The sequence below is a fragment of the Oncorhynchus masou genome, chromosome 12 (assembly GCF_036934945.1).
Source record: "Oncorhynchus masou masou isolate Uvic2021 chromosome 12, UVic_Omas_1.1, whole genome shotgun sequence".
NCBI classification, from domain to species: Eukaryota; Metazoa; Chordata; class Actinopteri; order Salmoniformes; family Salmonidae; genus Oncorhynchus; species Oncorhynchus masou.
This window is the reverse complement of record NC_088223.1, coordinates 46,852,728-46,868,788: the sequence shown is the minus strand read 5'-3', so window position 1 is coordinate 46,868,788 and position 16,061 is coordinate 46,852,728. Positions and strand designations below refer to the sequence as shown.

Here is a 16,061-nt window from a genome sequence, read left to right as displayed (position 1 = left end):
CCAATTTTTCAGTTTTTGATTTGTTAAAAAAGTTTAAAATATCCAATAAATGTCGTTCCACTTCATGATTGTGTCCCACTTGTTGTTGATTCTTCACAAAAAAATACAGTTTTATATCTTTATGTTTGAAGCCTGAAATGTGGCAAAAGGTCGCAAAGTTCAAGGGGGCCGAATACTTTCGCAAGGCACTGTACATGGGTTTGTCTTCCAACACATAAACATTACATATTGCTGTTTACCTCAGCTCATTGGCTATCTACCCAGCTAGATTTTAAGACGATCAGTGGTCATTGGGTTAAAATGCGGTCAATCAATGAAACAGCGGCCAAATCGTTGGTGCACAATGATGTCATTATTTGTTGTCTTCTAATCGGTTTCTTTCAGTCAATACGTCCCGCGAAATGACCCATTTAGGTTTGGTTGTGTAACAAACAAACCAGTTGATTGCAATGAAACCAAAAATGACTAGAAAAGTCACGTTCTGTGTGTGTATTTACCTCGAGTGTGTCGTCAAAAATGGAATGAGACAGAATACACGACACAAGCGGTTCACAAAATGTTTTGTGTTCGGCTGTAAAAATGGATTTGATCAAACAATAGACCATTCATTGTGTAACAATGAGCATTGGGACTGCAAACAGAGGAAGATCGTCAAAGGTAAACAATTTATTTTATTGCAGTTTGGGATTTTGTTACGCCTGTGCTAGTTGAAATAGTTGTTTTTTATGGGGCTCTATCCTCAGATAATTGCATTGTATTCTTTTGCAGTAAATCCTTTTTTAAATCTGACAACGCAGTTGGATTAGCACTTGTATTTTCATGAATGTTTAAAATGACTATTTATGTAGCGATCATCGTATGTTGTCGTATTTCATCCCGCTACCGGGTTCCGTGCGCAGAGAGGTTAACAAACTATAGTTTTGGCAAGTTGGTTAGGACATCTACTTTGTGCACAACACAAGTAATTTTTCCAACGATTGTTTACAGACAGATTATTTCACTGTATCACAATTCCAGTGGGTCAGAGGTTTACATACACTAAGTTGATTGTGCCTTTAAACAGCTTGGAAAATTTCAGAAAATGATGTAATGTCTTTAGAAGCTTCTGATAGGCTAATTCACATATGTGGTTGTATTTCAAGGCCTACCTTCAAACTCAGTGCCTCTTTGCTTGACATCATGGGAAAATCAAAAGAAATCAGCCAAGACCTCAGAAAAAAATTGTGGACCTCCACAAGTCTGGTTCATCCTTGGGAGCAATTTCCAAAAGCCTGAAGGTACCACGTTCATCTGTACAAACAATGGTACGCAAGTACAAACACCATGGGACAATGCAGCCGTCATACCGCTCAGGAAGGAGACGTGTTCTGTCTCCTAGAGATGAACGTACTTTCTTGCAAAAAGTGCAAATCAATCCCACCTTGTGAAGATGCTGGAGGAAACAGGTACAAAAGTATCTATATCCACAGTAAAAACAAGTCCTATATCAACATAACCTGAAAGGCCGTTCAGCAAGGGAGAAGCCACTGTTCCAAAACCGCCATAAAAAGCCAGACTACGGTTTTCAACTGCACATGGGGACAAAGATTGTACTTTTTGGAGAAATATACTCTGGTCTGATGAAACAAAAATAGAACTGTTTGGCCATAATGACCACCGTTATGTTTGGAGGAAAAAGGGGGATGCTTGCAAGCCGAAGAATACCATCCCAACCGTGAAGCACAGGGGTGGCAGCATCATGTTGTGGGGGTGCTTTGCTACAGGAGGGTCTGGTGCACTTCACAAAATAGATGGCATCATGAGGTAGGAAAGGGATGTGGATATATGTATTGAAGCAACATCTCAAGGCATCAGTCAGGAAGATAAAGCTTGATCGCAAATGGGTCTTCCAAATGGACAATGACCCCAAGCATACTTCCAAAGTTGTGGCAAAATGGCTTAAGGACAACAAAGTCAAGGTATTGGAGTAGCCATGACAAAGCCCTGAGATCAATCCTATAGAAAATGTGTGGGCAGAACTGAAAAACTGTGTGCGACACCAGACATATTGCAGATCAAGGAGGGAGAAGCGGCAGCAGAGGAGAGTGTAGGCAGCGAAGTGGAAAACCGCTTTGTAAAAAAAAAAATCCTCCACTTGCGCAGAAATCTCCATATCTTTAGCAATGGCAAATCAGGTTTCCTGAACATTCGGAACCACAGCCACTCCGAAAAACATGTCACTTGTTTCATTAGACGTTATTGTTGCCGAGTCCATCAAGGAAAACCACCAATCCATTCACACAGTGCTTTTAACGTACATGATTACATTGTGCATGTTCATATAATACAGTCATTATTTTTCAACATGCTTTCACCTGGGATTTGAACTCACAACCTCTTGGCTCACAGCATTCCGATCATCCCGCTATATGCAACCATGTCTGTGTCAATGGCTGTTTTCAACTGCACTGCTAGCATTTTTTTTAAATCATAGTGATTAAGGAGTAACGTTAAAACAGAGTAATATGCCCCACCAACATCAGACAACTATACAGAAAATTGCTGGAACAAGTAAATCAAATCAATGAGGAGAGTATAGTCAGATGATCTGATTATTGACACAGACGTGGTGGTGTAGCAGGAAGATCAAGATGCTGTGAACCAAGAGGTTGTGAGTTCAAATCCCAAGTGAGGACAATAGTGTTTAGAAATGCATGCAAAATGTAATTGTGTTGAAAATATTGCATGTTAAAAGACCTGTCTAAGTCAGTGTTTCCCAAACTTGGTCCTCAGGACCCCAAGGGGTGCATGTTTTGGTTTTTGCCCTAACACTACACATCTTAATTAAGATTAACACTGGAGTGATAGATGTGCAGATGATGATGTGAAAGTAGAAATACTGGTGTGCAAAATAGCAAAAAGTAAATAAAAACAATTTGGGGATGAGGTAGGTAGATTGGATGGGCTATTTACAGATGGGCTGTGTACAGCTGCAGCGATCGGTTTGCTGCTCAGATAGCTGACGTTTAAAGTTAGCGAGGGAGATATGAGTCTAAAACTTCAGCGATTTTTGTCATTCGTCCAGTCATTGGCAGCAGACAAATGGAAGGAAAGGTGGCCAAAGTAGATGTTGGCTTTGGGGATGACCAGTGAGATATACCTGCTGGAGCGCGTGCTATAGGTGGGTGTTGTTATGGTGACCAGTGAGCTGAGATAAGGTGGAGCTTTACCTAGCAAGGACTTATAGATGACCTGGAGCCAGTGGGTCTGGCGACGAATATGTAGCGAGGGCCAGCCAATGAGAGCATACAGGTCGCAGTGGTGGGTGGTGTATGGGGCTTTGGTGATAAAACAGATGGCACTGTGATAGACTGCATCCAGTTGATGAGTAGAGTGTTGGAAGCTATTTTGTAAATGACAGCGCCGAAGTCGAGGATCGGTAGGATAGTCAGTTTTAGTAGGGTATGTATGGCGGCGTGAATGAAGGAGGTTTGTTGCGAAATAGGAATCTGATTCTAGATTTAATTTTGGATTGGAGATGTTTAATATGAGTCTGGAAGGAGAGTTTACAGTCTCACCAGACACCTAGGTATTTGTAGCTGTCCACGTATTCTAAGTTAGAACCGTCCAGAGTAGTGATGCTAGTCGGGCAGGCGGGTGCGGGCAGCGATCGGTTGAAAAGCATGCATTTCATTTTACTAGCGTTTTAGAGCAGTTGGAGGCCACGGAAGGACTGCTACAGCATATATACATGGCATTGAAGCTCGTTTGGAGGTTTGTGAACACAGTATCCAAGGAATACAGAATGGTGTTGTCTGCGTAGAGTTGGATCAGGGAATCACCAGCAGCAAGAGCGACATCGTTGATATATACAGAGAAAAGAGTCGGCCCGAGAATTGAACCCTGTGGTACCCCCATTGAGACTGCCAGAGGTCCAGACAACAGGCCCTCCGATTTGACACACTGAACTCTATCTGAGAAGTAGTTGGTGAACCAGGTGAGGCAGTCATTTGAGAAACCAAGGCTGTTGAGTCTGCCGATGAGAATACGGTGATTGACAGAGTCTTTTATCAATGGCGGTTATGATATCGTTTAATACCTTGAGCGTGGCTGAGGTGCACCCGTGGCCCGCTCAGTTTCCTAGCCTCAGTGCAGTGGGCAGCTGGGAGGAAGTGCTCTTATTCTCCATGGACTTTACAGTGTCCCAAAACATTTTGGAGTTAGAGCTACAGGATGCAAATTTCTGTTTGAAAAAGCTAGCCTTTGCTTTCCTGACTGACTGCGTGTATTGGTTCCTGACTTCCCTGAAAAGTTGCATATCGCGGGGACTTCGATTCTAGTGCAGTCCACCACTAGAATTTTGTGCTGGTCGAGGGCAGTCAAGTCTGGAGTGAATCAAGGGCTGTATCTGTTCTTATTTCTACATTTTTTGAAAGGGGCATGCTTATTTAAAACCTCTGCTGACTCCCATCCCGCATGCGGGAGCGTAATCATCGCCTGAAACTAATTAGCATGATGCAACAGACATAAATATCCCTAGAAAATATTCCTATTCATGAAAATCACAAATGAAATATATTGAGACACAGCTTAGCCTTTTGTTAATCACCCTGTCATCTCAGATTTTCAAAATATGCTTTACAGCCAAAGCTAGACAAGCATTTGTGTAAGTTTATCGATAGCCTAGCATAGCATTTTGGTCACAGAAATCAGAAAAGTAATCAAATTAAATTGTTTACCTTTGATGAGCTTCGGATGTTTTCACTCACGAGACTCCCAGTTAGATAGCAAATGTTCCTTTTTTCCAACAATATTATTTTTGTAGGCGAAATAGCTCCGTTTGTTCTTCACGTTTGGCTGAGAAATCGCCTGGAAATTGCAGTCACGAAAACGGCAATTTTTTCTCTCCAAATTAGCTCCATAATATCGACAGAAACATGGCAAACGTTGTTTATAATCAATCCTCAAGGTGTTTTTCAAATATCTATTCAATAATGTATCCATCGAGACAATTTGTTTTTCAGTAGGACCGATTGGAGTAATGGCTACCTCTGTATTTTACGCGAGAATCTCTCTGGGGGCATCAGTTGACCACTTGCGCAATGTAGCCACCTACGGCTATTCTTCAACATAAATGCGTAAAACTACGTCACAATGCTGTAGACACCTTGGGGAATACGTATAAAGCGTACGCTGGTTGATAGCACATTCACAGCTCAATAGGGACTCATTGGAACGCAGCGCTTTCAAAATATGGGGCACTTCCGGATTGGATTTTTCTCAGGCTTTCGCCTGCAACATCAGTTCTGTTATACTCACAGACAATATCTTTACAGTTTTGGAAACATTAGTGTTTTCTATCCAAAGCTGTCAATTATATGCATATTCTAGCATCTTGTCCTGACAAAATATCCCGTTTAAAACGGGAATGTTTTTTTTCCAAAAATGAAAATACTCCCCCTAGAGTCGCAACAGGTTGGGGAGGAAATTACTTTTATAGAATGACCAGGCATCCCCTACCAACGGGATAAGGTCAATATCCTTCCAGGATACCCGGGCCAGGTCAATTAGAAAGGCCTGCTCGCAGAAGTGTTTTAGGGAGCGTTTGACAGTGATGAAGAGTGGCCGTTTTGACCGCGGATCTATAGCGGATACAGGCAATGAGGCAGTGATCGCTGAGATCCTGATCTGTCATTGTTTAAGAAGTGGTAGATTTCTTCTGTGTGGGCTATTTTTATGCTTAAGTTTTGTTTTTGCCTCTTTTACTTTCGGTTTTATACACAATTTTCAAACAGCTGAAAATACAATATTTTTGGTTATGGAAAAGATATTTCAATGAATGCATAGTGCATCTTTAACCATAATTTATTCATATTACTTTACTAAAATATTTCAGTTGTGTGTGTGTATACATTTGATTTATTTGATGACTTTATTACTTAATTCCAAGTCATCTCTATAGAGCTGCGGCCTATCCTGTCTGACAAATCACTATTTTAGTAGTTCTTTAAAGTAAATAAGGCATAATGTTATGAATACTGGATACCAACTATCAATCACTTAGAGTAGATCATGTATTTTCAGGTAGAGCCCACACAGATCGACAAGGAACGCAATGGATTGAGGTCATTGAAGTTTATTACCACTTTTTCTGCCCTAAACTATGTCGAATATTGGCTTGTTGGAAACTACAACACCCCTACTACATCGGGCTAGAATCGATTTACCGCTAGAGAAGCTGCACGTTGAGCTCCGAAAAAACCTGAACAAAATGGAATTCAAGTAATTGAAGCGACATCGGTCAATTAGTTGTTTAAAAAGAGAAAAATAACAGACATTTCAATTCATCGCTCAACACTAGAGATCAGATAAGCATAGATCCAATTAATGTCTACATGGAGGTAAAGTAGTGTGGACGACGATAACCACAGAGGGCTGTGGATTCACACCGACAGCTAGCGCTTGTTAACCCACAGAAGAATACATGTTATAAACTGTCAACATTTCACTGTTAGATTTGACAGCAGGATGTTTTTTCAGCATTCGCTCTCCCAGTTCCAACTTGTGGTTGACCATTCATTCAGGTGGTCCATTTTTCATTGCAGCTCCAAACGTCCCCTCTATTCAAACCTGTTTTTGCAGCTGTAGACAGTGAATCCAGACTATATATTTTTCTCCATTCAACAAAAGCCTTGAGTACTCAACAGGGTTCTACTGGTTGGGTTTAGGATCCAGAGGGTACAGAGAGAGGCATAACTACAGACCACACATACCGTAGTAGTAGTACACCCACCCCAGTGTGGTCTACCCTCCATCGGGCACCAGACCAGACATGAGGCCAGGGAAGGGGCTCTTCCTTCCAGTTAATGTGGGTGTGGGTAGGTGAATTTGATCCACATTTCTGCCCTCCTAGACTCTTGTTGACTCTGTTAAATGTAGCAGCCAAAGAGAAGCCAGCACATGCACAAGATTTGGTTCTGTGTGCCAAGATACTGCCCTCCTAGTGTGCCTTTTCATAATGTGTCTATCTATACTCATGACTACCAAGCTGTTTTGTGGGTCTAAGTAGTGCAGCCTATCCATTCTGCCCAGGCAAGCCAACCCTGGTATTGTAGCCAGTCAAGCCTAGCTAAACCATGCTGGGTGTATGCAAACTATGCATGTAGCCAGCCAAGTCAAGGCATTCTGTGTCTATTTGCTGCCTTCCAACCTCCCTTTGTCATGATTTGCAGCCTCCCTCCTGAGCAACACCCCCTCCAATTGGTTTGATTGCATTTTTGGGGCAGCACTCAGGCTGATCAGCATGTGTCCCTGCTTAATCTTCCTCCTGGTCACTTCCCCCGATGTTAACCAAAAGAGCTTTGGAGAAGGTGCTAGTTTTGGAATACTGCTGTAGAATTCCACCACTCTAGACATGCTTCAATAAGGCTGTGTCTAACAGAGGAGGTTGGTGGCACATTCATTGGTGAGAACAGTTTCCATGTGTTTGATGCCATTCCATTCCATCCACTATTATGAGCCATCCTCCCCTCAGCAGCCTCCACTGGTGTCTAATGCAAACATATCTTACACCTGCTAGTCTGCCAGTATCAGTTTTCAAAGCATCCTTTCTTTCCAGGGGAATGTTATTGCCAACCTCTTATTGTGTAAGACAATCATTGGAAATAATTACCATAATAAAGCTGCAATTCTGACTAAGAGTTTTTGGCTTTGTGGCACACACACACACAAACACATTGTTCTCTGAAATCCTATAATCTTGCAGCGTTTAAGGTAATTACTCTTGTTGTGGATGGGAGGCTGGTGGTACTATGAGGGAGAAACAGTGGAACAGCAACCAGCCAAGCCCCCTGCTCTACTGCTCTAATCCTATTGTAGTTCTCAGCAGAGCGCTGGAGCATCCACACACACACTTCTCTAATTCAGTAGGGAGGGAGGGTACAACAACAACAAACATTTTGGCTGAGTGAGACAGGTGTTATATCCCCCAATACATCTGTTTCAGTGTAGTAGGTTTAAAGGTGTCGATGTGGCACAAATTGAGGGAGTAAACACAAACATGCGTGTTCATGTTTTAGCGTAGACTGTGGAGAGATCTATCAGCTGGTTAAAGACTGTGAAGAGATCTATCAGCTGGTTATCTGTTCCTAAGTGTGGCCATGTTTTGGTGTGAAGGAGAGGTCCATTATTGCTGGATCATTCCCAGTGGGCAGCGAGTGTATCAGAGTAGAGCCAGGCTGAACCAGAGCCAGGCAGAGCCACCAGACAGTGTTTGTGGTGTTTAGGTTTGTATGGAGTGGAGAGGAGTAGTGTGGAGCTCAATAGCTCCATAGCTGCTCCCAGTGGGGTTGGTGTATCAGAGCAGAGCCAGGCTGACCCAGAGCCAGGCAGTGCAGAGCCACCAGACAGATGGCCGAGCCGAGGAGCACTGGAGCACTAATTACATGGGAACATCCTGTGGGGAGGCCAGAGCCTAACCACACTCTCCATTTCCTCTTCTCTCTCTCTTTTCTGTCTCTCTCTTTCTCCTTCACTCTCTCTCTTTCTTTATGTCTCTCCAGGTCTCCTGAGGAGGGGCCGTCCTTGGGAGGAAGCAGAGGCTCTGCATGCTGCGCTGAACGAAGGAGGATGAAAGAGAGAGATAGAGGGGCAGCTGATCCACGTCTTTATACCCAAGCCATCCACCTTTAACTTCTTCATCCTCTTCATCACCACCCTCATCATCACTTTTCTTATTCAACATGTTGTGTGGAGGCTGTTACTGTTTATAACTGGAAAGAGGGAGCGCTTTGTTTAACCCTATAGAAGCCTCAGTTACACCACTCCATGGGACTGGCCAATCACACAAAGCAGTGGGCTGAAACCAATCGGCTCGGCAGCTGATGGCCTCTGACCTATTCGGGTTGTCTACTAAGAGCGAGTCACAGAACCACCTGGCCCCTCCCCCAGTGCTATACTACTGAATGCTGAACATGGACCTGCCCTATCTGTCTGTCCGTCCATCTGTCTGTCTGTCACATGGCCTGTCAATCTGCACCAAGAGCAATATCATGACATTCCACCACACAGAGGTTCTTTACTGACTGCCGTCACTATAATAACCACCACAACCATCAAAACCAGGAAGTCACTTAAAGGCCAAAAAATGTATAAATAGTGAACAAAGTCAGTGACTCCATTTCTCTCTCTCCATCCACCATGACAGTCAGGTCTGATGATCCATCCAGCCAGCCTTAAGACTTTGAGCTTATACATTAATGACACACAGTGCAGGCAGGTTTTTTCTTTTCTTTTCGTCCCCTTCCATGTTATATTTTGTTTCTATGTCTTTTTTAGCACTTATATTAAAACAGTGCCGGCCACACCGTACCATACTCAGTAAGTGATCAAAGATGTTTTTATTCTACCCTGTGATGTTGGATATGAAACTGGAGGTTATTCTTGATTGCCTATGATTGTTTCAATAGGCTTAAGGTGAGACCTCCCCAGCTCATTGATGAAAGGACACTGGAGTAGTACATGTTTTATAGTTATTCTAATGTAATTGTTTTTTTGTTTTTTTTTAAATATGTAAATGCTCCATTTGAACCTATAGAAGCAGTTTTGAAGGGGTGAACGATATACTTGTTTTTACCCTGCTTTGAAGGGAGCAATGCATTCTATACAGTGGGAGAAGTAGCCTAGCATGCATTGGCCCTATCTGTGAACAATGTTCCTTTTAACCAAATTTATCTCAGATGGTTGGATTTGAGGTTCCGGACTGGATACACCACCCACGTTGAAAGAGAGTGACAGTGGCACCTTTTAATGGTGGATTAAGATTCACTATCCCCAACCAGTCACAATAGCTGTCTTTGTGCACACACAGGGATTATTTTACCCCTTGTGGATATCCCATTCCTGGAGTTGAGGAAAGAAAAGGACCCTTAAAAGAGGGAGCCTCAGTCGGTTGTAGTCATAAGTTAATTAGCCACAGAAATCAAACCCTTCGAAAGGCATCATATTGCCCAGGTTAAATTGGAGGAGTTTTTACCCTTATTCACCCTCAAATGGGGACTAGGAGTTGTGGCATTGGAAAAAAAGCACTGCTTTCATAGGATACAGAAGAAAATACATTTTTATCTCTGATTCACTATATACACAATGGAGATTATTCTTTACTGCAATATACTAATGGACCATTCTATGTAACAGTTTGGGCATCATATTTGACAGTTTATGCAATATCATGCAATCTACTCTAACATAATATGTCAGAGAGGAAGACAATAATCATTTTTAGGACGAATTCTGTACTTTACAACGCAACGAAAGTAACTTTTCTCCAACACACAACTCTACAGAAGGAATATGTGGTTTCATATTTTCTATTGAAAGGAAAGCACCTTGTAGAACTTGATGTGAAAATGTGTGGAAATTTTGTGATAGATTGAATTCATTGGATAGGCTTTGAAATGGTTATTGTGTAGTAAATTATGGGTCTGACTCATCTTGGCTTGGTGTGTGTGTGTGGGGGGGGGGGTCGTGGGATGATGGATGTGTCTCTATTGCCAGTTAATTTGTCTCAGCTTCCCTCGCTAGATCTGTGACCCAAATGTTACCCTATCAAGTCCACTACTTTTGACCTAGGCCCATAGTGCTCTGATCAAAGGTAGTGCACTATATAGGGTAATATTTCAGAAGCAGACATAAACTGTGAGGAGGAGAGCTCTCTGAATGTGATTCTATCCAACCTGATGTGTTTACTAAGCAGCAGCATCTTAATCAAGTTTCTTATCTTTCTTTCCTTTCTTTTATGGACTTTCTTTTTATACAAATTAGTTTTATATATGACTGCAATAGAGATATATAGCTATATTATGCAGCGATTTTAATATATTGTAAATGATGGCTTGGATGCAATGTATTTATTTGTTTGTTAATGAAGATTGAAGAAGAATCTGTAAAGGGAAGTTGATGTTTTAAGTATATTCTTAAGTATACACTTTATTGTCTCTTTGGGTTAAGAAAGGCTCCTACGTATACATTCATCATATTGTATTGCAATGAAACAACACAATACCTTTTTACATCACTGAGAATCCTTGTGTTTACTGTGATCATGAATTGGATATCACACACACACGCAAACGCACAGACACACACAAACACATACACAGGGAACTGCATCGTTAACCGTTTTATAACCAAAGTATTGTTCTATGCTCTATTGCTCAATGCTTCATTTTGTATTTTCAAAAGTGTCACTTCTTTTTCTAGACCAACAAATCAAAGTATTTTGCACGTTAATTTTCATTTGATTTTGAGAAGGTGATATTCAGGGATTTATTTGTAACCCTTAGCCCATAACTGGCATGTTGTTCTAGAATCCACTTCACACATTCTATAGAACTCTGTAGAACACTCTCCCACAGCACAGAACACTTTCATGCTGGCATTCTGTCTTAGAACAACAGTAGAGGGGCACATTGTTTTGTTTGGATGGGTTAGAGGTTCACACAATTCCAAATTTACATAATTTAGATAAAATATCCTTTAGAAGTAAAAACAGAATTTGTATGGAGTAATTCTATTTGAATAATCACAGGAGTGATGTATTGAGAATGTGCTCTTTCTTGTCATACAAGAATCATGTAAAAAGAGGCCTATTTCTGATATTGAGCAGAAAACAGAGGTTATTTTTATTTTTAGAATAACTGTGTTAAAAAATAAGTGAAAAAGAAAATACAAGCGATCAACAAAATTATTCTAGAACTTAACTGTGACACTCCCTCAGGGGGTGATATGAAATGTACACCTATATGTAAATGATAAAATAAACGTATTTAATCAAAGTGTATCACAGCGTCATCATTTGCATCTGATTCTCGTGTTTCCTTCTTTTAATTTTTTAAAATCTTTTAAGATATATTTTATCTTTCAAAATATCTTTGACTGTGAAGGCAGATGACAAACAATAACAGTATCACCATTAAGAATCAGTTGAATCACATGAGTTGACGAGTCATTTCTCTTTTGAAGGAGTCAAATTAGATTACGTGGCGCCATTTAGTTTGAGCCAACATTCAGAACAGCCCAGAACCCTTTAAAAGCTCCCTCACACAGTTGTGTATCTAGAAACACACACCAGACAAGGAAGAGTAGACGGCCAGTACACCTGAAAGGAAGGTAATGCATAGGCTCATTTAGAAAGGACCCCAGGAAGGGGAGTGGGCCAAGGAACCTATTTTGCTATGGGGCAATTTTTTTCCTCTCTTTTCAGTGGGAGACAGACTCACAAAGGCTTGATTTTAATCATAGCCAACTAGGTAAGAGAGAGAGTATGGCTGAGTTTGGAGCGTTGAATCAATGAAGCCTTGTATTGTTCCGTGAGGTGTACCAACCATGTAGCCAGGCAACACAGCTTTATGCTAAGGCACTGACAGAGATTCTTTGGTTCATGAGTTTAGGTAAGCCTGTGGTCACTATACTGTGTGTTTCAGTCAGAGACACACTAGCTGAGACAGAACACAGAAAGTGAACGTGAACCTAGTGTACACAGAGGAACTTTTATTTCAGATCTACAGTGTCAAAACACAATATTTGCCTGGAAAGGGAGGGGGGAGGTAAAAGGTCAAACGGTTTGCAGACATATTTCATTAGAAATATGTCAAAATGTTGACGTTCAACCATGGTTACATGTCCTTGACCGAAGGATAGTTAGGGTGACGTATAGCTACAATAGGTTTCCTGTCTCCATGAGGGTGTAGACAGGAAACAGAGAGACACACACAGCACTCCAGTCAGCTCTCCTGGAAATTCCATGTGTTCTTTTCTACTGAAACCTACAGAATATAGTCCTTTGACAACACACAGAGTCATTTTAGGTACTGTGAAGTACCACCTTGTCCACATCTGACTCTTAACAAATACAAGTGTACTACCACACATACAATGTATAGCTTACTCCACCAATATGGAACGGATGTGGTCAAAGGCCTGAGCAAATACCCAGTAAAAAAAACAGATCAGAAATTCCAATTAGTTTATTTACCAAGCTAAAAATGAACGTGTCTTATGTCTTTGTGCCAACATAAATTTAGGTCACTCGTAAAAAAAATTAAAAAGGTCTATTCATTTTATTACATAATATTATGTATTATTACGTCTGTAAAATTACATATACATAGGCAAAATCATTAGTGGCTTGCTTCCGTAAGCAGATAGGCTAATAGTATGGATTATCCCTGAGGGTTGAGAAGAATAACAGAACATTTTCCAGAGTTGGAAACATACCTAATTATCATACTTGAGTAAAAGTAAAGATACTTTAATAGAAAATAACTAAAGTAAAAGTGAAAGTCACCCAGTAAAATACTACTTGAGTAAAAGTCTTAAAGTATTTGGTTTTAAATATACTTTAAATATAGTATTAAAAGTAAATGTAATTGCTAAAATATACTTAGTGTTAAAAGTAAAACTATAAATAATTTACAATTCCTTATATTAAGCAAACGAGACGGCATAATTTGTGTTTTTATTTTTACGGATAGCCAGGGACAGACTCCAACACTCAGGCACAATTTATAAATGAACCGTATGTATTTAGTGAATCTGCCAGATCAGAGGCAGTAGCGATGACCAGGGATGTGTGTGAATTTGACAATTTTCCAGTCCTGCTAAGCATTCCAAATTGAATGACTACTTTTGGGTGTCAGGGAAAATGTATGGAGTAAAAAGTTTTAGGAATGTAGTGAAGTAAAAGTAGTCAAAAATATAAATAGTAAAGTACACATACCCCCCAAAAAACTATTTAAGTAGTACATAAAAAAAATCCTTAAGTACTTTACACAACTGACATTTTCCAATGAGAGTGTTAACCAGACACAATAATAGAACTGACTGGAGACAAAGTGCACTCGCCAGCTAATGACTTGAGGACAGGTTGAGTGACAGCTCTCTAGTCCTGTAATCCAACACACAGTCCCTCCCTCTCATCCACAGACCATAGTTTGAGAGAACAGAATTGAATGTAAGAGCTAGCTCGGGTCCAGTCTGCTTTTTTACACAGAACACGTGATACTGCATCACAGATTACAGTAATTACGCGTCATTATCTCATTATTGATACAAAACCCCTTGAGAAGAGAAGAGGAGAAGAGAAGAAGAGGAGAGAAGAAAAGAGAAGACAGAGGTCGTAATGAAATATGAAAAGGAGTATTGCTGACCATCCACTCCCCTCCTCCTATACAGTAGAGACAGGGTAATACTGTATGGTGGTGTAGTATCTGCCCTCTGCCATCATCACACCTCCACTGGGAATGTCTCACCTCTCTGTGCTGTGTTAGCACACTCCCTGCTGCCGCTCGTCTCCTCTCAACCTGCTGAGGCTCCACACTCCGGAAATAAACCCAGCTGAGGAGCACAGGGATATTCCTCTTCCTAGGAACCTAGATAGATCCTATAGTAAAGAACATACACACCTCTGCTAAACCGTATAGCACCCTATAGAACAAACCTACGCATATTCATTTAGAAGAGAGTCTAAAAGAGATTTAATATAGATCTTTCTCAGGCCCTTACTGTGATTTGGTTTTCTATTCCATAGGGAAGAGTGTGTGTTCGTGTTATCTTAACCATTCATTTCATTATTGTTTTATTGAGTGGTGCATTGAATGCTGTTAAAGATTTAACATCATGCTGTTTTAAGACATACTGCTGAGAGCTCTCAGACATGAAGTCAAATTCAATACAGTTCTCAAGCAACGGCTTAATAACACACAATGAGAGACGGTGAAAAGCTTGAAACGCTGTTGTAGCCTCACTTTACATAGTAGGAGGCCCTTCTAGATTTGAGTTGAATTATGCCTGGAAAAACAAATGAGAATATAATACTGCCATTTTTTTCCATGAGGAAAGTCCTATAGTAGTTTTTTTGTGGAAGGACCCATATACAGTATATGTTATGAGTTATCAGAAAGGGAAATTAACTTAATAAATTCTCCACTATTCCAAAGGACACAGTTAGTACTTCCCCCTCTCCATCTTCACAGGCAGCATCAAACATAGGGGCAGGTCTAAAAATAGAAACAAACAAAACAGAATGAAATGCAAACACAGAACTAAAAGCACTACATATCACTGGAGGTTCATTGGGGAAAGAGATGAGGAGAGGATGGGGAAGGATTGTGATGGGTTCCAGCCATTCTCATTCCAAAAAGTCACAATCAAGAAGACAGATGAGTCATGTCTCATCATGGAACCCCTGTGGCAATGTCAGGCCAGTTCACAAAACTTGGAAAAACCAGATGACAAAACAAAAAGATAACAAACCCTTTTTATTCTACGCTATACATTTACAGTACAAATCAAATCCTCATACCGTTTTATGGTTTTGACATTGTTTTTCCACATAATATCTGTGTAAAGCTACTGTATACCAAAGCCATGACATAACGCCTGTCTTGACAAATGTTATTCTTTTGAGGAGATAAATGAGTTCACAATATCATGATTTAAGATGGCGAGTTGGATAGAGATGAGACACTTCTATACTGAAGGCTATTCATATGTAACCAAGTTGACTGTTGTTTGTGTTTGCCAAGTTATATAATATAGCTCGAACCACCCAGTTTATAATATATAATGCATGTTGTGAGTAGAAAATATATGATTCTTTGTGCTCCTCTTTTTTCACATGATGAGATATACTGAGATGTACTGAAAATGAGTAGCTCCACCACACACCAGACAAAGGATGCAGGCTATGTATCCATACATACACACAGTAGTTGAGTAATTCAGTGGGTCATGACCTTCCTATCCAGCCTGGTGTGGATGAGCATTAAACCCTGAAGAACCAACCAACTGTCATACAGTATGTGGCATAGAGGTTCTGCCTGTGACTGTCAGTCTACACTGCATGAACGAGCGTCTGACTCTGCTCTTATCTGGTCCCTTCCATCTGTGGTCACTTCTGCATTCTTAATGTATACAGAACATGTGTGTGGGAAGACAGAAAAATATGTCCTCCTCCTCCCCTTCCACAGTCTGCGTCTCTTTGTCTGCCCAGTTAATTAATCAGTTTTATCAATGTTCCTTTC

General features: G+C 40.7%; 1 protein-coding gene across 2 annotated transcripts in view; it reads left to right on the top strand.

Moving 5' to 3' along the window:
• spns2 (SPNS lysolipid transporter 2, sphingosine-1-phosphate) overlaps positions 1-11,818 on the top strand; it is a 147,428-nt gene extending 135,610 nt beyond the window's left edge. For both annotated transcript variants that reach the window (XM_064980791.1, XM_064980792.1), the window contains exon 13: positions 8,541-11,818. In XM_064980791.1, coding sequence (XP_064836863.1) covers positions 8,541-8,549 — 9 coding nt within the window. In that variant the 3' untranslated portion in view covers positions 8,550-11,818. The remainder of the gene's footprint in view (positions 1-8,540) is intronic.
• The last annotated feature ends 4,243 nt before the right edge of the window (positions 11,819-16,061 follow it).